At 38.6% G+C, this 23,351-nt stretch overlaps 1 protein-coding gene across 1 annotated transcript in view; it reads right to left on the reverse strand.

Moving 5' to 3' along the window:
- Window positions 1-1,973: 1,973 nt before the first annotated feature.
- mosmoa (modulator of smoothened a) overlaps window positions 1,974-23,351 on the reverse strand; it is a 32,249-nt gene continuing 10,871 nt past the window's right edge. The window contains exons 2-3 of the mRNA XM_023281738.3: window positions 15,872-16,084; window positions 1,974-6,296 (exon numbers count right to left, since the gene is read on the reverse strand). Coding sequence (XP_023137506.1) covers window positions 6,112-6,296; window positions 15,872-16,084 — 398 coding nt within the window. The 3' untranslated portion in view covers window positions 1,974-6,111. The remainder of the gene's footprint in view (window positions 6,297-15,871; window positions 16,085-23,351) is intronic.

The raw sequence follows: 23,351 nt of genomic DNA on the forward strand, positions 1-23,351 counted from the left end.
CATCCACATCCGTTGGTTCATTTGAGTAATGTTGCTAACAGACAGACAGACAGACAGACAGACAGACGGACTGACAACCAATGCCCATCATCACATAATTGGTAAAAATGACCAAAATGATTAGAAATTTGTCCCAATATGACTTGAAATTTGTCTAAAGTGACAGAAAATGTCCAAAATGACTCAATGTTGGTGGGAAATGACTCAAAATTGGTCAGAAATGGCTCAAAGTGTATTAAAAATAACCAACATGATTCCCTAAATGATAAAAAATTTGTCCCAAAATGACTTGAAACTTGTCCAAAGTGACAAAAATTGTCCAAAATGATTCCAAAATTGGTGGAAAATGACTCAGTATGTTTCAAAAATGGCTCAAAATGTATTAAAAATTTATAATAAAAACTTTAAATCTTAGGGCTGCACAGTGGTGTAGTGGTTAGCACTTTCGCCTTGCAGCGAGAAGATCCCTGGTTCGCGTCCCGGCTTTCCCGGGATCTTTCTGCATGGAGTTTGCATGTTCTCCCTGTGCATGCGTGGGTTCTCTCCGGGTACTCCGGCTTCCTCCCACAGTCCAAAAATATGCTGAGGTTAATTGATTATTCTAAATTGCCCGTAGGTGTGAATGTGAGAGTGATTGTTTGTCTCTGTATGTAGCCCTGCGACAGACTGGTGACCTGTCTAGGGTGTCCCCTGCCTTCACCTGAGTCAGCTGGGATAGACTCCAGCCCAGGCCTGAGGCCAGTTAAAGAGAACACATTCCTTAAAATTACATTTTTTTTCACTCTGACATTTAAAGCCAATTAAGAGCAACACACATTTCACAATTATGTGAGAGAAAGGAACCTTTTCAGATGCTACTACTGATAACATCTCAGCAGATCTTCTCATCTGCACAAGATGCAGAATGTCGGACTGTTTCTTTAAAAGCTGCTGCTTCTTTTTTTATCCTGAAAATGTGACCTTTTAAAGGTTGCGATCAAAAGCAGAGCCTGAAGCTGCCACCAGGAATGTGATGATGGACTGATGGTTTTTTTCCTCAACAATAACAAAACAAATCCTTCGGGATCTAATGTAAAAACACAGTTAACACTTCTCTGCAGCCGCTCTGTGAATCGTAGGCGGTTTGGTGAATATTATTAGTTTTCTTGAGCTCAGAAAGACTGAAAACAATGGGACTTAATTAGCACAACCCAGATAATGCTTTCCCAAAATAGACTCCAAGGTCAGCGATGGGTGAGCTGACAAAGTGGAGCCTTCAAACGTCTGAAGGGAATTCTGTCTCAGTCGTTTAATCGTGACGAGTTTGGTTCTTCTTCGCAGCAGGTTTGGGTCTGAAAATCTTTTTTTTTTTCAGATTTAACGAACAACTGGGCCACATCCGCACTCCAGTTCTTTAACCCTCCTGTTCTCTTCATTTACAAGCACCAAAAAATATTGTTTCCTTGTCTGAAAATAATCCAAAAAATCAGCAAAAAAATCCCCCAAATTTCTGAAAATTTGTAAAACCTTCAGGAAGAAAATTCCAATAATTCCTTAAAATTTTCCCTTAAAAGTTTTATTTTAAAAAAATCCCCCAGATTTAGCAAGAAAATTCTTGTAACTATTTTCAAAAAATGAGTAAAAATCTTCCAAACAAATCCTAAAAATATCTAAAGTGATTCCATTTATATCAGTAAAACTTCTAATATTTTCTTTAAGAACATTCACATAAAAATCAACCAAAATCCAGCGAATTTTGCTGGATTTTGGTTGATTTTTATGTGAATGTTCTTAAGAAACATTTTTAACATTTTTTTCCACCAAAAAATTTTCAAAGATTTCCCAAAAATGTTGAAAACGTGGACATCAGAAGTTTCACTGTGAGAGTATTTTTTTTTTCCACATTTCCAAACTTTAAAACGGGTCAATTTTGTCCCGCAGGACGACACAAGGGTTAAATACGCGCAACACAGACGGTGTCAGAGTCACACACCCAGATTTCCTCTTTTTATTCAGTGATAAATAATTTCCTATGATCATAGGCTTTATGTGTAGACATCTGATCAAGGCAAGAGACAAATTAGAGGGCACACACGTTGCCACCATTAGAAAATAATAGCAGAAACAAAAAAACAATGAGGTAAGAAGTTCTCTTTTTTCTTTTTTATACATTTGTGGTGCTTCTATGTCTGTTATCTATACTGTTGAATGCACAGTGCTTCCTAATACAGAAATCCTGCCTCTTGTGTCTGTACATTATTAAACAAAAACAGGTCATGGCACGAGACGAAACCATCGGAGACGGGGCGCCGCCGAGTTTAGCCGGTTAGCATCGTCAGAGGAGCTGAGCGGGAAATACGAAAAACTCTAAGACTTGGCGACGGAGCAGCTGTGATCGGCTCGACACACACACACATTCAGAGTGTCAGTAGCTTTTATGTTCCCATGGAAATGTAAAAAAGCTGCAAAAATGGAAAAAAATTGTGGCTAAAAATATACAAAACTCAAAAATGTATTTTGTAAAGCTAAAATTTCATAAATCTGAAAAGCAGGAGGACAAAAGTTGAATTTCTTTATTACTTATTTTACAAAAATGGGGGGAAAAAATGGAGTCAACATTTTGATGTACTACTAGAGATATTTTACTGCTTATATTTTTATTTTATTTCCATATTTGTCTTTTATCTACATGGCCTGCAGTTCAGTCGAGTAGTCCGTGAATTTTTGGCTGAGGTTTGTATTTTTTTTTTGGCTTTCAATTTTTAATTTTTTTTACAGAATCTAGTCAGAGGAGGCAGTATATTTTGGGGGATTTTTTAAGTGATGCATGTAGAATAAAGTGATTTTAATTAAATATCATAATTTTATGCTTAGACTTGGTTTAGTTCCCACAGATAATTATTTCCCAGACTGTTGGAAAGTTTAAGATTTGATGATTCTTATTATTTTTACAGATTCTGGTTTTGATAAATGGTGTAAATTTGGTGGTTTTTAAATTATTTTTTACAGACAGTTTCTCTTTTAAGCTGTTGGTGGGGTTTAGATGATTAAAAGGCAGAAATGGTGAAATTTCTACTGATTCTAAATGAATAACATCTGAATTATGAATGTGACAGTTAACGTAAAGGGTTAAATTTAAAAAAAAAAAATCTATTTAGTTGAGAAATAGCTCCTTTAAGGTCACCTGTAAATAGGCTTTTTATATTTATGGAAAAATTTTATATCAGAGATGGAAGAAATTTTACTGGGTCGAATCTTAATTCTACTTTTTATCTAAATAAAAGAGGATGTGAAACACATTTTTTCAAGTTTTCTTTGACATAAATCTAGTAAAGGATCGTTCTTTCGTTCTTTCTTTCTTCCAGTGATGTGAATTCCACCAAGCTCACTGCTAGCGTGCTCCATTTCAACATATTTCCTGTTTACATCTCCAACAGCTTCTTCAAAATGTTATTCATGATTATTTTGATTAATATCAGATCACAATTTTTTCTTTTTTTTTCTAATTTAGTCAGATTTTTATGTCACTTTTACATTTCATAAACTGCTTTAAGTCCGTGTTGTACTGAATTTTATGCTAATGTACAAAGATTAGCATCAAAATAAGACTTTAAGTTGGTTTTCCTTCATCTGAATTCAGTGCATCTCCTAAAAGAGCAAAATACAATTAAAATTATACTCAAAATCTCTTATTTAAAGAACATCAGCTTGTTAGAAAAACACCAGAATTAACCAGTTTTCTCTAAATGCCTCCCATGCAGTACACTGGCTAGTTAGTGGTCCACAGAGAAGCTTCTAATCCAGCAGCCAAAGAGTCAAATAAGTCAGATTTAGACAAGCTAAAACAAGCTTACAAGGTGGTTTTCTAAGAGCGGCGCGCATTTAAAAGGTTAATATTGTGGCAAATCCACTGTAAGAAGTCAGAATTTGTGATTGTGATTACATTAGAATGCATTATTTTTACTTTTTTCACTGATTTGGGAGACTAGAAGCTTCTCTGTGCGCGGCTGATTGGCCGGTGAACTGCAGCCTGCATGTAAGGCGTTCAGGGAAAACTGGTAAATCGTCCGTCAACATGTGACTATGCAGCTTTACCAGTTGGTTATATTTGCTGTGGTGATTTATCTTAGTATGAAGAGACCAAAAACAACCTAAGACTGTGATGAAATTCTAAAATAATGAAGAGTGTAACTGGGAATGAAAATAATCGTCAGCTTTAATATGACAATTTATGCAGTGTTTGTATGTTTTGTTGTGTGTGTGTGTGTGTCGATCACAGAGCTCTCCAGCAGCACACTGAGGTCCAGCCCCACGCATGGACCTGACCTGCAGTCCCAGTGCACAAAACAAGACAAAAAAACCCAAACAAAACACTCCTGGCTCGCTGATTTACTGTCCGACGTTAAAGGAGAATACCACCGACTTTCAGCATTCACGCGTTATTTTTACTACTGTTCAAAAGTTTGGGGTCACCCAGACACTTTTATTCATGTGCTAACATAACTGTACAAGTGTTTTCCAATAATCAATTAGCCTTTAGCTAACACAATGTAGCATTAGAATACAGGAGCGATGGTTGCTGGAAATCGGCCTCCAAGTAGATATTCCATTAAAAATCAGCCGTTTCCAGCTAGAATAGTCATTTAGCACATTAACAATGTCTAGACTAGATTTATCATTCATTTAAATGTTATCTTCATTGAAAAAAAATTGCTTAAGGACATTTCTAAGTGACCCCAAACTTTTGAATGAGTTAAAGTTGCTCTAAATGACTTAAAGTTGACCTACTCTACTGTTCAAAAGTTTGGGGTCACCCAGACAATTTCATGTTTTCCATGAAAACTCACACTTTCATTCATGTGCTAACATAACTGCACAAGGGTTTTCTAATCATCAAATAGCCTTTCAACACCATTAGCTAACACAATGTAGCATTAGAACACAGGAGTGATGGTTGCTGGAAATGTTCCTCTGTACCTCTATGGAGATATTCCATTAAAAATCAGCTGTTTCCAGCTACAATAGTCATTTACCACATGAACAACGTCTAGACTGGATTTATGGATCAATTCATGTTATCTTCATTGAAAAAAAAAAACAGTTTTTTCTGTCAAAACATTTCTAAGTGACCCCAAACTTTTGAAAAATAGTGTGTGTAACTTCATATTCTATTTGTAAATCTCAATACTGTCTGCTGGTCCACCTCAACCCCCCCGGAAACGTAACACCACATTCTCAGAAAATACTTTGAAAGGGCCACTGTGCACGTGGCTGCACTTAACAGAACTACTACAAATACAGGATGTGTGTTCAGATGATTCTTCTTCTAAATTCACAGTCTTCTAGTTGTTGGATGTGATTCAGCGCAATGGGTTCAGCTGAGCAGGAGAGCCGTCTGCGCTCACTAATGCTTCTGGTCCATATAAATAACATTATGCACGGTCTGACACTGAGTGGCATTCTCCTCTCTGGTTCAGGGAGGCTCCCCCTCGCCGCTACCTGCTCCTGGAGACAAGGAGGAAGAACACCTACATCTTCCTCCCCGGTGAGCCGGATCACAGCTGCTCTCCTCCCCCAAACCCTCCCCTCCGGTCGGGACAACATACTTCAGTGAAAGGTGGCGGTGGTGGTTGTGGTGGTGGGAGGAAAAGAAAAGAACACAAATTGTACAACAACAGAAGAACACAAAACTGAAAATAGCGAAGAGAAGCCGAGAATAGCGACAGGAGCGGCTGCGATGTGTGCTGAAGGCGGCGAGGCGGGCGGCCGGGAATCGAGTCGAGGAGCGGCTGCAGCGGTCCTCCACAAATGTGCGCCAGCATTGTTGCCACGGTTGCCATGGCAGCGGCACACGAAGCACCCTTTTCCAGTAGAACGACAACAGAGAGGCGGCCATGTTTTAAATCAACGGCGGCAGGGTGCCCTCTCCCGCTCCTCCACGTTCCGTTTTAGCGTCTTATTCATCTTTTAGAAGTTCCACGGTCCTGCGGTCCCTTGAAGCACAGACTTCCCCACGTTTCAGGCTTCCGGCCAGAGTTTGTTGTTTTTGATTTTCAGTCATTGTGTTTTTGTAAATCCCATAAAATTTTCAGAGCCTCCCGAGTCAGTCCAGAGGCGAGCGCGGTGGAGTCCTCAGCCCGGGAGGCAAACCTTCCCTGCAAACAGCAGTCCGACTATGGTGAAGAAGATGGAGAGGACGAAGAGCACGTAGGACGAGCCCACCACCGTGTTGTTGGGCAGCTTGTACGGCTGACCTCCCACCTCGTTGATATAGAAGCCTATTGGGAAGATGAGCGCCGCCATGCAGAACAGGATCACTGCAGGGGAGAAAGAAAACAGCAGTTATACATCTGGAGTTCGGAGTTTCTGAATCTGAATCAGCTTTAATGGCCAAATATGTACACAAGTAGGGCTGAAATGATTCCTCCAGTTACTGGAGAAATACTAAAATTCCTCGAGGCAAAATTCTCTGAATGGAGGCTTCATTTAATCCACTACATACTAGACCCCAGGTCACTAACTAGTCCAGACCCAGACTTCATCCTATATGGACCTATAATCAATAAATTATGTGAGGATTTTAAATTTGACGCTTCTATTTTAACCGACGCAGCTTTTCTAGACTTTCAGACTTTCTTTATGTGAGTCAACAAAAACTAAACCCTCAGTCAGAGTTAACAAGTATGAAGGTGGTTTTCAACTTTCTTTGTTAACTCAGACTTTCTGCTTCAAACTCGTCACACAAACAGGAGCGTTTAACCATCATTTGACTCATTTTCTGCACTAAATGAACTGATCGCCAACAGGTTGTTTAAATGCAGAACAATGAGGAACACAAAAATGTATGACGGTAAAAAGCTGCAACTGGAAATGATGTAAGACAGGAATGCTGGTAGAAAACTGTTAAACATGCATTAATATATTTATTTTACCGATCAATACAGCTGATTATTGATAACAGACAACAAAACTACCAAACTTCATATATTCAAACATGTTGTATTGAAATGCATGTAGGTCTGACACTGACTCAGAATGAAGGAAATCATTTTAATTTGTGAACAAATCAAAGTGAAACTAAAGTTACTGATTGAATATTCTCTGTAATAAATACTAATAAACTGATCAGTTTTCTTATTTGTGTTCTATCAGCTGCAGTAGCAGCAGTTTAAACGGACCAAACATAAAAACAGACGTGATTTCTTCATCAACAACTAAATACATGTGGGGTTGTCATGGCTTTAGTTTTAGTACAATATCCCTGTACTACACTATATATATATATATATATATATATATATATATATATATATATATATATATATATATATATATATATATATATAAAAATAATACCCCTGTAATACACTATATATGTACAATACCCCTGAACGATACTGTATATGCATAATACACCTGTACTGTAATAACTGTAGAAAAAAAATGCAGATATTTCCACATCTGAAAAAGAATATATATACAGAGTAGTGCAAAAAGCAAAGAATATTGTTCATAGTGCAGGAATCCGGTACTGTACACAGAAAGTTAATAAAAAGTCAGCAGTATCTTAGCTGAGAATAGATCTGCATGTAAAATGGATTTTAGGGCAAGACTAGTGTCAAGATTTAAGGAAAAAAAAATCAATAAATGACACAAAAAGAGTTTGAACTCCGTGTTTCAGTCTTTGTTCTCGACACTGGTGCAGAAAATGAATCATAACCTCATCAACTTGAGCAGGAAGCTCAAAGTGAATTCAATTTCAGCTCATTAGAGAAACAATAGTTCCTTTATAAAGGGCTCTGAAGGAACAATCACACAAAGACTCACAGCATTCAGCGTGATTGTCTCGTGTTTTACAAAGATGAGTGATAATAAATGGCATTTATGTAACTTTAATATTTTAGTATTTGTCATAAATTATATACAGGCTGTTTATTCATTGGAAAGGTCAGCTTTTACCCACTTTTGTTAATTGGAGTTTTATTCACTCAAGCTTAAGACATTTTTGTTTTTAAAATGCATAGATTCATTGCTTCTAGATTTGTAGTCCATTTTACATGGACTACAAATCTAAAGTTAACCAAACCAAACTGTAGCAGCGCATCTTTTTTTCTAGACTTCATGATCAGCAGCTGAAGACTGAAGAACGTTCTACTAGCAGGAGGTCAGTCTTAAATGAAATAACCAAAGTGTGAAGGACAGAAACCACATTAGATCTCCTCTAGAAACTGCTTCCCCTTTCTGCAAGAACGACATCCAAAACATCAGACATTCAGATCTGAGCATGAACATCAATAAAAATTACTGTAATATTCCTCAATAGTTTGTGCAGTAACAATTTCTGCATGCGTATTATTTAATTTCACGTCATATTTTCACTTTGATGTCCAACATTGTGGTGCAGTATTTCATTTTGTTTCTTCATCATTATGTGTGATATTAAATACATCAGCATAACTGCCAGCATTACTTATTTACTGTTCTATCCAAGCCTTATTGTATTATTTTTTATTGCTTTTTCTATTTTTTTTAGGTGCCGCTTTTCTTAGTTTATGTCATTTTTTTTGCTTGTTTCTGAGCAAAATCTGGCACAAGAATTTCTTTAGGGATTAATAATCTTTTCTCATCTTAACAGCTGAAACATGAAAAGTGTGAAAATGCAGATTCACTGATAGATGAGAATAATAAGAGGTTAAAGTGTGGGGCATTTCACAATAAACTTTAAAAAAACAGGCATCTACAACCAAACAAATACAGAAACACACGTCACTGCAGAGGTGTGTTGATCATCGGTGTGCAGCTCAGCAGCAAAAACCTGCTAAAATATTGATTAATGTGACGCTGGAGCAGCTTTGGTGATGATCATTACGCTGTAAATGTGCTGAAACATTTCCTCGTTTAGAAGCTCACACAATGTGCTTAAATATCTGAGAAAAGTCAGATTATCTTTTCCTTCTGTTGTTTGTTTTTTGAATTATCCATATTTCCGACAGCACTCGAAGGCATCGTTCCCTCAGCGAGCAGAATCAGGTCTATATAAAGTTTGTGGATTATTTCTGAGTAAAATGGGATCATTATTAGCTCCTAACCTTGAGCTGAAAATAAACATACACTCCTCTAGCGCCGCTTTAGTGTCAGTAAATGTTTCTCAGCAAACAAACAAGCTCTTTATGCAGCATTTCTCTAGATGATTAAATCAGATTTCCAGCTTTGCAAACGGGCACGTCGCTGCTCGGTTTATCTGCTGCAAGTTTAATTCTGCAGAATAACGTGGAGGAAGCCATCTTGTTGTCGCTTCTTATCTTTGGATGTTATTAAGGTCCATGATTGAGAAGACTGAGAACCGAAAAAGCTTCACCAAGACATGCTCTCCTGGTGTTAGTCGCTTCAGGGAAGATAATAAAACACTAATCTAATTTTTTGTCTCTTTTGCTTTGTTTCGTGTCGTTTGTCTCATTTTTGTCATTTTGTTTCTCACTTTTGTCATTTTGTGTCTCATTTTTTTATTATTTTGTCTTGTTTTTGTTGTTTTGTCTTTTTTTGTCTGACTTTTGTCATTTGTCTCACGTTTTGTGAGAACGTTTGCTCTCCGTTTCCCATTCCCTGGAATGTAAACACGCTGATTGGTGAGCTCTGAACTCAACCCCGGTGGGATCAATTAGCTCCGAGTGTCGACCGCATGCTGCGATGCTGCTGGTTAGCATGTGCTAGCAGCTAAACAGGAAGTCGGTGCCTCGGAGCTGTCACTAATAAGAAAGACTCCTTTCTTCTTCTGTTTCTTCTTCATAGATGTAAGAAAAGAGTCCTACAGAGTCCAGTTACATAACAAGCAGTGACAGCGAACAGCAGAACTAACCGTGTGACTCCTGAATGGCAGATCAATCGCTGCTCTTCTAATTAAAAATATCTCCTGCAGACGGATCAAAGAGCTTTTTCACTGTTTCTTTTGCTTTAGACCAGAAGTTCTTCCTGCAGCAGCATCAGTGCTCGCCGAAACTGCATTTTGAATTTGTTTTTAAGCAAAATCAGCACTTGCAGGCTATTAAATGCCTGGTTTAAATTATTCTGGTTATGTTAACGGCGTGTAATCCATTAGGAGGCAGCCCAAGGAGCTATTTTTAGCTTTTACCTTTTCACTTCACCTCACCACCTTGCAGAGGATCTCAGCAGCTCACGGATGATTTTTCTTGGTTTTTTAAACCAGAATGCCGTTAAAAAGCTAAAAGAATCTGTAGCAGTTCAGCAAGAGAAATAACTGTTCTGATAACAATAATTTGACATTAGAATTAAGGAAAAAGCACATAAAATCAATCAGTTTGTTTGCAACATTACCTGTAATTTATGAGATCATTGCTTAACTGCTCTTACATTTCACCTGAGCAAGATTAACTGAGTGTGATTAATTAGTAAACTGCTGTTTGTAGAGGCTGCTCACAAATAAAATCTCTGCCTCGACTGACAAATAAACCAGTGAATACAATAAATCCAAGTGAATATTTATGTCTTTCTGACTCCTGTCTGTTCAACCACGCTGTGGGTGCTAAACGATATGGTGAAAGTTAAGCTAAAAAGCAGCCAAAAACATGCGGTTCAGCATTAAATCTGCAAGCTTCACCAAAATGGAGTTAATTGAAGTGCACTTCATGGTCCGCTGTGTGTTTAAGCAGACGGATCTTTGCTCACCTGCTGTCGCTGGAATTGCAGCAGTAAACTAATAAATAGTAGCAGCTGTCAACTTTGCACAGAAAACTAATCTGCGACTACTTTGACGACTGATTAAACACCAAAAAAAGCTAAATAATCTCCTGTTCCAGCTTTTTAAATGTGAGAATTTGCTGCTTTTCTTTGTCATATGTGAATTTTGTTTTTTAATTTTGTATTTTGGACAGCTGGTGGAACTAACAGATGCCACTTTAGGCTGTATAAAACTGCAGGAAATAGATTTTTTCACTACTTTCGAGACAAAAACTACTCTGGTGTACTCCATATTTTTGAAATTATTTCTTCAGCACAGAGACAGACATGCAATAAATTCTAGCCTGTGATTTGTGTTCTAATCATTTCTATTTTATTCTCTTTTTTTGCTTTTGTATCTGCTTGATAAGCCTTATTATTATGTAATTCGAATATAATGTGCCATAGAGGCCCTCAAAATAACAAAAATTCATTACAAAAATGTTAAAACAATCCATGAGAGCTCAAAAACTGAAGCAGCGAAGTGATGAACAAGTAGATAGATGAAGTTACAGAAGGCATCTCCAATGAAGCCGTCTTCTGTAATTGCTGCCAAGATGATCTAATAAACACGTTTAATCTGCACCATCAACAAGAACTGAGACAGCCGCACTCCTCGCTAATGCGTGGTTAACGAGACCGATGCTCCTCGTTAGCCGCACTCATTGTCTCAGACGCTGCTGTGCATCATAAACATGTCGGATGATAAATAACGACACGTGACAGAATGGAAATGCCAAAGATACGTCTGAGGTCATTTAGAGAGAGCAGATAATTATAAAGTATCCTATTTTCTTTAAATTTAAGGGTTCTCATAAGGATGATATCTGACATAAGTGGCTCTCTTTTCTGAAAAAAAAATACATTTTTCATCCAATAAATTAATGTGAAAATGTGTTAAATTGCTTTAAAAAAAAAAAAAAAAAAAAAAAGACTGCAGTTATGGTTTACTAAAGTGTTGGAGTTGACTGTAAACCTGGATTAGTGTGATCGTTGGGTTCTGATTCACGTTCTTGTGGATGGTTCTGCTTTTTTGCTTGTTTGTGTGTGTCAAATGTAGGGAGTAATTCGATTACTAAAATACCTCGAGGCAAAATCCTCTGAATGGAGGCTTCGTTTAATCCACTACAGGCTAGACCCCAGGTCAGTAACTAGTCCAGACCCAGACTTCATCCTATATGGACCTATAATCAATAAATTTTAAGGGGATTTTAAATCTGACGCTTCTATTTTGATGCATCTATCTATATGTACTACACCATATATGTACAATATCCCTGAACTGCACAATATATGTACAATACCCCTGTACTATACTATGTATGTACAATACCCCTGTACTATATATGTACAATACCCCTGTACTATACTATATATGTACAATACCCCTGTACTATACTATATATGTACAATACATCTGTACTCTACTATATATGTACAATACCCCTGTACTATACTATATATGTACAATACCCCTGTACTATACTATATATGTACAATACATCTGTACTCTACTATGTATGTACAATACCCCTGTACTATACTATATATTTACAATACATCTGTACTATACTATATATGTACAATACATCTGTACTATACTATATATGTACAATACATCTGTACTATACTATATATGTACAATACCCCTGTACTATACTATATATGTACAATACCCCTGTACTATACTATATATGTACAATACCCCTGCACTATACTATGTATGTACAATACCCCTGTACTATACTATGTATGTACAATACCCCTGTACTATACTATATATGTACAATACCCCTGTACTATACTATGTATGTACAATACCCCTGACCTATACTATATATGTACAATACCCTATAATAGTAGCCAAGGGTTCACTAAAACCTATCTGCACTGACATAACATCGAAAGTGTTCAGAACTGACAAAACTGAACAATGAAATCCACCAGAAACGCTTTCACAATTTCAAAACATCATTTAATTGTGACGCCGCTTCATCTCGAATGTCTCATTTTTGTTTTTCACACATTTTTTTGGGATCCAGATGACAAAACTACAACATTTTCCCCAGAAAATCTAACTTTCCTGCAGCAAACACTATAAAAGGGGTCTACTAGGGTGACTGTACATGGGAATCTAACTAATTCAGTATAAGCTGTCTGTTCTTTATTAAGAACAGAAGCCAGAAGGAGAACACTTTTTTATTTTGCAGCGTCGTTAATTAGCACTCACTGTTGCTGCATTGTCAGAGTCGTATTTCTTAAGACTCCACCCCTACAGATGACCCCGGTACCTTTGGGAAACACTGCTGGTGTGTGCATGTGGACACACAGAGGCGGGTTTGTGCCGGTCGTACAAAGCCGTCCATTCAGGTGCTGGTGGCCCGGAGCCAGTTACGCTACCGGCCGCCCACCTCCGCTCACCCTCATCACCTGTTAGAACCAACCAGCCCCGTCTCCTCGCTACCAACTACCTTCAGTCCTCATTCTTTACTTGTTCTAACACCTTCAGCTTTGACTGCTATGAACAGGATTATTCACTCACTTTTCTTTTGGATACGTAATCAACAGACTTCTCTTCATGTGCAATATTATCTGACTTTTCTTTATCTGCTGCAATTTTTATCAGGTGTTAGTTTACAGTGTACATTTTGTCCTTGTGTTATTTTATGAATTTTTATTTTATTTATTTATTTTAGACACTATTCCTTGGCATCCACTTAGACCAAGGGTGTCAAATATGTGCCCCGCGGGCCAAAATCGGCCCGCCACAGGGTCCAATCCGGACAGAGAAGACATTAACTGCAATTTGTAAATTTGTAAAACTATAAATTTAAAATAATTTCTAGACCATGACAAGTTGTTTTGATCATAAAGTAAAATACTAGATTGCTCACTGTTCTTTTGTCATTTTGTCTCATTTTTGTAACATTTGTCGTTTTTTTGTCATTTTTTTGTCTGACTTTTGTCATTTGTCTCACATTTTTGTTGTTTTGATTCTCATTTTTGTCGTTTTGTTTTTTTGTCTTGCTTGTGTTTTTTGCATTACTTTTGCCATTTTGTATTTTGTTTTATTCATTGTTTTGTGTATCGTTATTGTCGTTTTGTTTCACGCTTTTGTCATTTTTGTGTCATTTTTTTGTCTCATTTGTCCATTTTTTTGTCACTTTGTAACTTTTTTGGAAAATTTTTGTGTTTTTTTTGTTTCATGTTGCTTGTCTCAATTTTTGTCATTTTGTTCCTCGCTTTTGTCATTTTGTGTCTCGTTTTTGTAATATTTTGTCTTGTTTTTGTTATTTTTTTGTCTTTGTCTTTTTGTCTGACTTTTGTCATTCATCTCATGTATTTGTTGTTTTGTGTTTCCTTTTTGTCTTGCTTGTATTTTTTGCATTATTTTGGTAATTCTGTGTTTTCCTTTACTGATTGTTTTGTGTCATTTTCTTTCACACTTTTGTCATTCTGTCTCATTTTTTAAAATATTTTGTCTCATTTTGTAGTTTTTTGTCTTTTTAAAGTAAAATACTATATTGTTCAGTTCCAGATACCTGTGACTAAATGTTTTGTGTCTTTGTAGACACTCTGTGATCTGGAAGTTGTAATGTGTAAATGATAAACTGAGGCATAATGTTGTTCAAATGGAATTTATTTTTCTGAACAAATTTCAGTTTGTCCAGAATGGTTCGTAAAATATCATTCCTTAAATGTGAGCATTTTCAGAATGTACTTTTTTGCACTAAAACAAAGGAAAAATCTGGAGTTGTGGTTATTTATAGGTTGTTATGCTGTGATTTTACTGGTCCCCTGAACTAAAATGAGTTTGACACCCCAGACTTAGACACTTTGCCTTTTGTATTCTTTTTCATTTCTATTTAATTACTAACCTCTCTGTAATTGTGTATATTTCAGTAACCTTTGTTTATTATACTCTGGCAAAACAGTTTCCTCCAGGATGAATAAAGTTGATCTTATCTTCTTTCCTATTTTTTAAGCCTCCACTGGTTTTCTCACCTAATCTCTCGCCATCTCACCCAACGGAAAAAAGGTGTCAGACGTTTCTTTTTGACTTTTTGTTTTGCTACTGTCTCGTCTCCCTTTTCTCCTTGAATATATCACATCTGCTTTCCACCTTCAGCCTCATTTCCTCATTTATTTCCTCTGAGATAACCATCATGCTTAAAACGCTCGAAAGGAGAAAAAAAATAGAAATATCACAACTAATAATATACCTCTTGTCTAATACGGCCAGCGGAGGCTTAACGAGGGGACAGGGGGTGACAACGGCTCACAGTTGCCATGGCAACCTCCTTTCTTTTCCTCCGAGTGCGATCGTTAAACAATGACTCAACAGCTTCCAGTTTGGCTGGTGACACAGATTTGTGCTCGCCCGGACGGACAGTTTGTGGAGGGGTCTGGGACTCGTTGGGAAAAGGTGACGAGGAGGAGCGACGGAGAAGAACTAATCTGCAAAAGAAACTCGGATGCAAACCTACGAGCAAAATCCACACAGCTCTCAAACTAACACAGAGCTCTGTGACTCCACATCACCACCGCTCCGAGGGCCGTCCATCCACCCCAGCTAACCAACCAATCAGACTCCTCCCTCCCACACAGCCTTATGAAACCAGTCCAGTCACAGTGAAGCCAGTGGAGTTATTATCGAGTGCTGGAAGTGCATCTACACAGAAAATCATGCCTGGAAAAAAAAGAGCTGCAATGTTCAAGGCAAAGCGAGAGATAAAACACTAGAGAAACACTGTGGCACAGAAGCCACCCACTCGGGTACAAGACAAGCTGCAATAAATCAGCTTAAGGGAGCAAGAGTCGTCGTCAAGCATGCAAATAAAAAAACACTCATGAATGTGGAAATGCAACCAAACACACACAGACGCCCACACACAGGTCGTCACCTCAGAAACACAAACACACCGACATTCTGGACGATTCTGACGTCACACAAGATTTAACTTCACCTGCTCTCCTTTCATTATTTCCCGTCTGTGCATGAATATATAATGCGTCAAAGGTGGATTTTCAAGCGGTTGTGTCACAACAGATACAGCGAGACGGAGAAGAAAGCGAGAAAGCTCGGGGGAAAAATGTGCTGACGGCGACTCTAGTGTGTAAAACGATTTCATTCAGTGTCTCCCTCTCGTTCACTTACTGCCGGTAAAGGCGATCCAGCGAGCATATTTGGTGGCTTCTCGGCGCCAGTGTGACGCCACCAGCAGTCCGCAGGTGACCGTGAGGGAGATGATGCCCATGATGATGAAGAACAGTGTGGTGACCCACTCTGGAGGCAGCCGAGGCGGGATACAAGTCCGGTCTCGTCCGTGGATTGTCTGGCACTGCCGGACCAGGCCGACTGTGAGGGAACCTGCAGGGAGAGGACGAAGCCATTAAAATCAGGTTTCTTTAATTCATCTTTTAATAATATTTGGGGTCACCAGCTGATCAGTAGTAGGGCGATGAGGACGACTTTTAAACCACAAATCAACTGACATTGCACAGGTAGTGAACCATGACATGACAGGAAATAAATAAAGCTCTGAACAGGTCAAATGTTTGGATGTTTAGCACAAGTTATAAACCTTTCATCCCGCTGAACTTTCACTTCACTGTACACTATTGTTCAAAAGTTTGGGGTCACCCAGACAATTTCATGTTTTCCATGAAAACTCCCACTTTTATCCATGTGCTAACATAACTGCACAAGGGTTTTCTAATCATCAATGAGCCTTTCAACACCATTAGCTAACACAATGTAGCATTAGAACACAGGAGTGATGGTTGCTGGAAATGTTCCTCTGTACCCCTATGGAGATATTCCATTAAAAATCAGCCTTTTCCAGCTAGAATAGTCATTTACCACATTAACAATGTCTAGACTGGATTTGTCTGTTGTCAGATGTGTCTCTTTGGACAAAAGCATCTGCTAAATGAAATTGCAGAATTATAAACTGGCTCTGAGGTTAAGCAGTTTTCATTCAACTTTTTTGAGGAGGCTGAAACATCTTCACAGTACTACAGTGTTTGGTTCATTAACTGATATCTATACTTTGGACAGAATTTTAAAACTCACTGATCTATGAGAAAGTACTGCAGCACAGTTAATAAGAAGCACACATATGTACTAGGTAAACACCACGCGCTAAAAATAAAGCTAGAATGCTTCACTGTTTGGTATAATTGTCAACCATTGGGAATCATCCAGATTGGGGCTCAAAATTGACATTTAAAAAAAAGGATTGCAATCAAATTAAAAGAGCGTTCCCCGTGTCAGTGACAGACGTATTGCACAAATATCAACAATGAACACCGTTTAAGGAGGTTATCCCTCACATTGTGATTTCACTGGCAGCCCAGATTCTCCCTTGTCTGGACTATAGAAAACCTTCCCAGGAATTGGTCTGATTATTTGCCCCTTAATAGTTTATCTACACAGAACATGCAACAAAAGCCCTCCTACGTTCAACAGCTCAATCCGCAGCTTTAACAGCGTTGAAGTGCAAGGAGATGAACCAAGGGAGGAAAAATTAGAAAATAGAAAATGGGTGTGACACTGGTGTTGACAAATTAGTTCCCCGATCAATGACCAGGACTAATGTGACACAACCTGAAGGCGACATTTAAGATTGAAGAAGACGAAGAGAAGCTGTTTTAGAATGTCTCCATTTCAGCGATTTGGTTTTGCTCAATTATGCCGAAGCCAACATTTTTCCTTCCACACTCAAGGAGAGAAGGTGAGGACTAAATCAATCCTGCCAACAATTACCGAGTGAATCCCACGCAGGTGTGACACTTATTGCAGAAACACTCTCCTAAGAAACCGCAACGATACCAGGAGAATTTGCAGCCGCCTTAAAAGGTTTGAGATCTCAGTAAATATGTCCACCGGCTCCTTTTAAATCTCTAACATCCCAGAGAGTGCACATCTGCCACCTAAAACATGTCATGACTTAATGTTTCATCGCTGATCAGACAGGGACACAAATGGATTCCTGCCTCGGTCTGAGTCATGAGTGCAGGCTGGCACTCAGAGCGGAGACTCTGGAGACTCACCATTCAATTAGAGCGAGTCCTCAAGGGGATTTTCTACCTGAGTAAGCAGAACGCCGTCACACTGCTCAGGTCTCTGCTGATCATGGGTCTCGGGCGAAGAAAGGTGGACTTTCAGCGACAGACCGCAGAGGCAGGAAGAGCTCGTGTGAGGGAGGATGAGGGGCGAAGCTGCTGGGATGATGTGCAGCCGGCTGTTTTGTCAGGCAGTCGAGCCGTCACACGACTTCAACACTTTCCATGTGGAAATAAAAGCAGAGGGCTGCACTGCAGGAAAAACCCGACAAATCCTCCAAATGACAAAAAAAATAAGAATGGAATGCCTTTGTGGACTGTAAAACAACACGAACCTTTTCAGATTTATCAGCGTCATTCCACTGGCTGTCGGAACCTTTACAAATCACTGACAACACTGCTGAGGTTTCTTTCACTTTGGGCTCCAAAAGTGTTTTTTTAATGGAGATGGGTTCAGGAAAAGATGCCAACAGTTTAAGGTTAGCAAACATTGTACTCTGGTGCTTTCTGCAACAAAAATGCAGTAATTCTGTTTTCATTAAAATAACTGTTCTCTCTAATTATCTGAAAATTGAATAGACAAATTACCAGATTCATAAACCTTCAAATTAACGGCCGTCCTGAGTCACATCTCATTGTTAAACACTCATCCTAATCATCACATTGAGACCCAATGCAGTCTATTTTCTGAGAGCATTTCTTTGACTGTGAAGTTTTGTGATAAGTGATGAAAAACCAACCACATCTCATACACCCAATAGAATAATCCCATCCTTGTACAACAAACTAAACAGTAGACAACATTTTACCAGTAAAAGTAGACAATTCAAGCTCAAGGATGTGTGTATCCTTGAGGAATGTGTTTCCTTCCTCACCAAACAAAGCAAAACTGATTTTTTAACATATTTTAAGTCCCAGATTGTTTACATGTGTTGATTTGTGAGACATTTTCTTCTTCCCTGCCTTTTGCCAACGCATTGCAACACGTTTTAGTACGTTACCGTCACCTGCTGATCAGTGAAATCATTTCAAAGCTGCAGCTTCACCTACAAGGTGAACAAATCAGGGACCCCTGCAAAGACAATCAGCTCCACAGGGATGCCTGGGCTGCACAGTTAATCAAGTATTCGTCTTGATCATGATCTCGGCTTCCTGCAGTCAAATGAACCTTTAAGACACGCACTCCGCTCATAGAAAACTCAGATCAAATCAAGCACTTCCTAAACTAACAGCTAAGATAATCCTGGTTCACTTTTTGGGAGCAACCCTGCAGCGACAGCGTGTGCAAACATTTTCTGGATGTTGCGGCTGCAGTCCAGAGTATAAAAGTAATGAAATTAACATGTCTGCAAAAGAAGGAGAAGAGCTACTCAATGGAGTGTGTGAGACTGATCTGCAAAGCAACACAGTTAAATTTTTAAAGCAGCTGAATAAACAACACAAACTGCAGCACAATGAATTCATGAAGGCCAAGAAGAATGACGTCTCTATATCTAGAGCAGCGGCGCTATACAGTAACTCACCATAACCTACGACGTGAAAGTAAAAGCAGCTATGTGGATTTAATTTTGAGTACAAAGTTCTGGTACAATTTTATTTCTATTTTGCTTTTCAGAGATGCATGATGAAAGAGGACGAGTCTAACTGTGAGGCAAAGATTTGTACTTTAGCATGAATGCAACAAAACATGAAAACAGTGTTCTATTTAGGTCTTAAAATGTGCAATCAAGACATTTTTTCGCCTATGTTGATCATATTACCATTTCACCATTATAATTCTGCCCTTACTAGGATGTAGAGCTGATTTCTAGCTTGGCAGATAGCTAAACAGGTCCTTCAATAAACATCAGCACGTAAGTTTAAGATGTTTACTGTCAGAAACACTGTGAAACTGCACTACAGAAATACAAACAATAAAATGTTACAGAGTGTTTGGCTGCTATTATTATGAACAACACAAATGTACACAAATATGTGCTGAAAATACCATCAATTAGCAAAGTACAGAAAACTTGCGATTAGCTTAATGCTAACTTAACATTAAAAACGCCATAAACAGGCTAGCGCATTAGAATCAAGTAAGTTGAACATAAACTGTAAGCGCTACTTACAGACATATGCTCTTTAGGGTTTTGCAGAAGAAAAATGAATGAGGAATGAAAAACAACAGTTTGATTCTAGACTTTCTTCAGTGGAATAACTAAACTAACTACGGCAAGTCTACATGGACAAAAAGACGCAGCACAGTCAACATTCAATCTAAATCTCTTAACCCTCTGATGCACAACATGGGTCAAAAGTGACCAAAATCCAATGGAAAATGGCTATCTCCTGACCCACGCTGCGCATCAAAGGGTTAAAAGGGGCGGCACAGTAATCTTGCAACTGTAGCTCGACTTTTGGTCAAACACTACAGTATCTGGCTAACTCATACTAGAAGCTTTAATAGCTAAACATCTCATCTCAGAGTAATTCTTAGACACAACTGTCTATGCACTCTTTAGCTAGAATCTGAAAAAATAAAATTGAATGACTAGTAAACTCTGACCACATAATAGCCCATTCACTGGAAAGGCAGATCTGTGTGGCCAGCATCATAAAGTTCAACAGTGGCACAGCAGGTGGGCGGATGTGAGCGCGAGACAAGTATGCAAGCTGGAATTTCAGAAGGTCAAGTGTGCTACTTGGTCCGCCTGGCACCCGAATCTAAACATTTCATAACCCGTCGGCTGTAACCTCAGTGAAGATATGACACTTGAACTCGAACAGAGCAGCAGAGGCGAGCGCTCTCGTTGGTCCTGGGGGCACGGTGGGTTTGTGCAGACTGTCCAGAGGAAATCCTGTCCCCTTTATAACACCCAGCAAGAGCGCTGCCTTTTACAGTAACCACCAAACACAACCTCAGCCCTTCCCACCCACACAAACAATGCTAGTGGCTCTACAGACCCGTAGAAACGAGTGCTTTATGTCTGCAAACCTTTAAACCATCCACACAATGCTGTCGATGCAGCTAAAAATGATGTTTTCTGCCCTCAGGTTTACTTCACGCTCTGCTGTATTGAACACTCAGGCAATAACTCAAAATTGGTGGAAAATGACTCAGAACAGGTCAGAAATGGCCCAAAATGCAATGAAATGACCAAAATAATGCCCTAAATGATTAAAAATGTATCCCAAAATGACTTCAAACTTGTCCAAAGCAACAAAAAATGTCCAAAATGACTCAAAATTGGTGGAAAATGACCAAAAACATGTCAGAAATGGCTCAAAATCTATTAGAAATGACCAAAATAATGTCCTAAATGATGAAGAATTTGTCTCAAAATGACTTGAAACTTGTCCAAAGTGACAGAAGATGTCCAAAATGATTCATAATTGGTGGAAAATGACTCAAAATTGGTCAGACAAGGCTCAAAACGTATTAGAAATTACCAAAATAATGCCCTAAATGATAAAGAATTTGTCCAAAAATAACTTCAAACTTGTCCAAAGTGACAAAAAAATGTCCAAAATGACTCAAAATTGGTGTAAAATGGCTCAAAATGTATCAGAAATGACCAAAACAATGCCCTAAATGATTAAACATTTGTCCCAAAAATGCTGCTTCCTACCTGGTGTTTTACAAGAAAAGCCAAATTCGTGGAAAATGACTCAGAACTGGTGAGAAATGGCTCAAAATGTATTAAAAAGACTGCCTTTTATTGTAGCCATCAAACACAACATCAGCCTTTCCCAACCCACACAAACAATGCTAGCAGCTCCACAGAACCGTAGAAAAGAGGGCTTTACATCTGCAAACCTTTTAAACCGTTCACACAACACTGTCGATGCAGCTAAAAAGGATGATTTCATCCTTCAGTTTTACTTCACGCTCTGCCTTATTGAACACGTACACAATAACAGTGAAAAGAAAAAAGTGAAGGTCACAGCTTATTCAACAGCCTGCTGCTAAAGCCAGAGTAACCCTGGACGAATGAAAGAATGGGAGGCAGAGAGAGCAGGAAACAGGAGAACTTTAGGTAGAAGTTTGAGAGCTACACTTAATGGCGTCGGTTTATGACCATTTCCCTCGGACCCTCTGGCCTCCTGCTGTTTCATGAGTTCTCTGTGGAATTCCTGAACTACAGCAGGCAGGCACACTATGGCCTACGGACACAGGTAAACAGCTCCACAAACCGCTTACCTAAAACCTTAGTGGGAACCAAACAACAGCAGCAATGCATGTTTCAGTCTCTAACATGAAATATACCACTTCAAGTTATCTTGCAAACAAACAACCAAAGCAAAATCTGCAGTTGATTTTCACGCTACCAATTCTGAGGATTAAACAGTCGAGATAAGAGATGTCAATCAGAGCCAGGCTAATTTCCAAACTTTGTGTTAAGCTAAGCAAACCAGCTGCTGGATGCAGGTTTCAATTGCCAGATACAGGTTTCTATGTGTCCGAAAATGACTTCAAACTTGTCCAAAGAGACAGAAAATGTCCAAACTGACTCAAAATTGGTGGAAAATGACCAAAAACATGTCAGAAATGACCAAAATAATGCCTTAAATGATTGAAAATTTGTCCCAAAATGATTTAAAACTTGTCCAAACTGACAGAAAATGTCCAATATGACTCAAAATTGGCAGAAAATGACTCAGAACTGGTCAGAAATGGCTCACAGTGTATTATAAATGACCAAAATGATTAAAAATTTGTCCCAAAATGACTTGAAACTTGTCCAAAATGACTCAAAATTGCTATGTCCATTACATACATAACCCTCAATATCACAGCATTTATCAGAGCCAGAAACTGTAAAAACAGAGAGAATCATCACATTTCTAACCTTTCAATGGTCCTGGAGCTTCTCGTCTGTGATGTGTAAGTCCGTTGTGACTTAAAATCACAACATTACATTGAAGTCCTGTTATTCTGCATGTCTTTTTTTTAATTTGTCAAATAAACCACTTACTCGAACCTCATTCTGTAAAAAATGAAAAAGTCTATCAGTAAAGCCATTAGTGACACAGCTGTGACCAGGATTTGTTTACACAGAGCAGATAGGAGAAAAGCAATAAAGCAAATCAAAAACGCAGGTAGCGACATACCTACACTATTTTATTTTGTCTTTTTTCATTTTTCAGCTCTAGTAACACCAGTTTGAATAATGTGCTGATTCCAGCTTTTGTTTTTGTAAAATAAGCAATCACACAATCTTTTTTAATGATTCGTGGCATTCTAACTGTGTCATGCTGCAGAAAACACAGTCTGGAGTTCTCCTTCTGTTTCCATTGAGGACTTCATGCTGCAGTGACACCAGCAGAACATGCAAAGAATCTTCTCACAGGATTAACAGACTGACTAACTCCCAGTCAGAAAGTAAAAAGGCCTGTTTCCTAAAATGTCAAACTATTTCCATGACACTTGCAGGTTTGACTGTCAGAGCTGAGCTTCAGACCGATGAGGACGGGTTGGAGGGGAACACCTGGAGCAGCTTTAAAGGTAAAGTCCCACTGGTCGTCCTTTTACTCAGAACTGAACAGAGATGAGACGTCATGGCTCAGTTTGTGGGTGATAAATAACT

This window comes from Amphiprion ocellaris, chromosome 19 (assembly GCF_022539595.1).
Source record: "Amphiprion ocellaris isolate individual 3 ecotype Okinawa chromosome 19, ASM2253959v1, whole genome shotgun sequence".
Classification (NCBI taxonomy): domain Eukaryota; kingdom Metazoa; phylum Chordata; class Actinopteri; family Pomacentridae; genus Amphiprion; species Amphiprion ocellaris.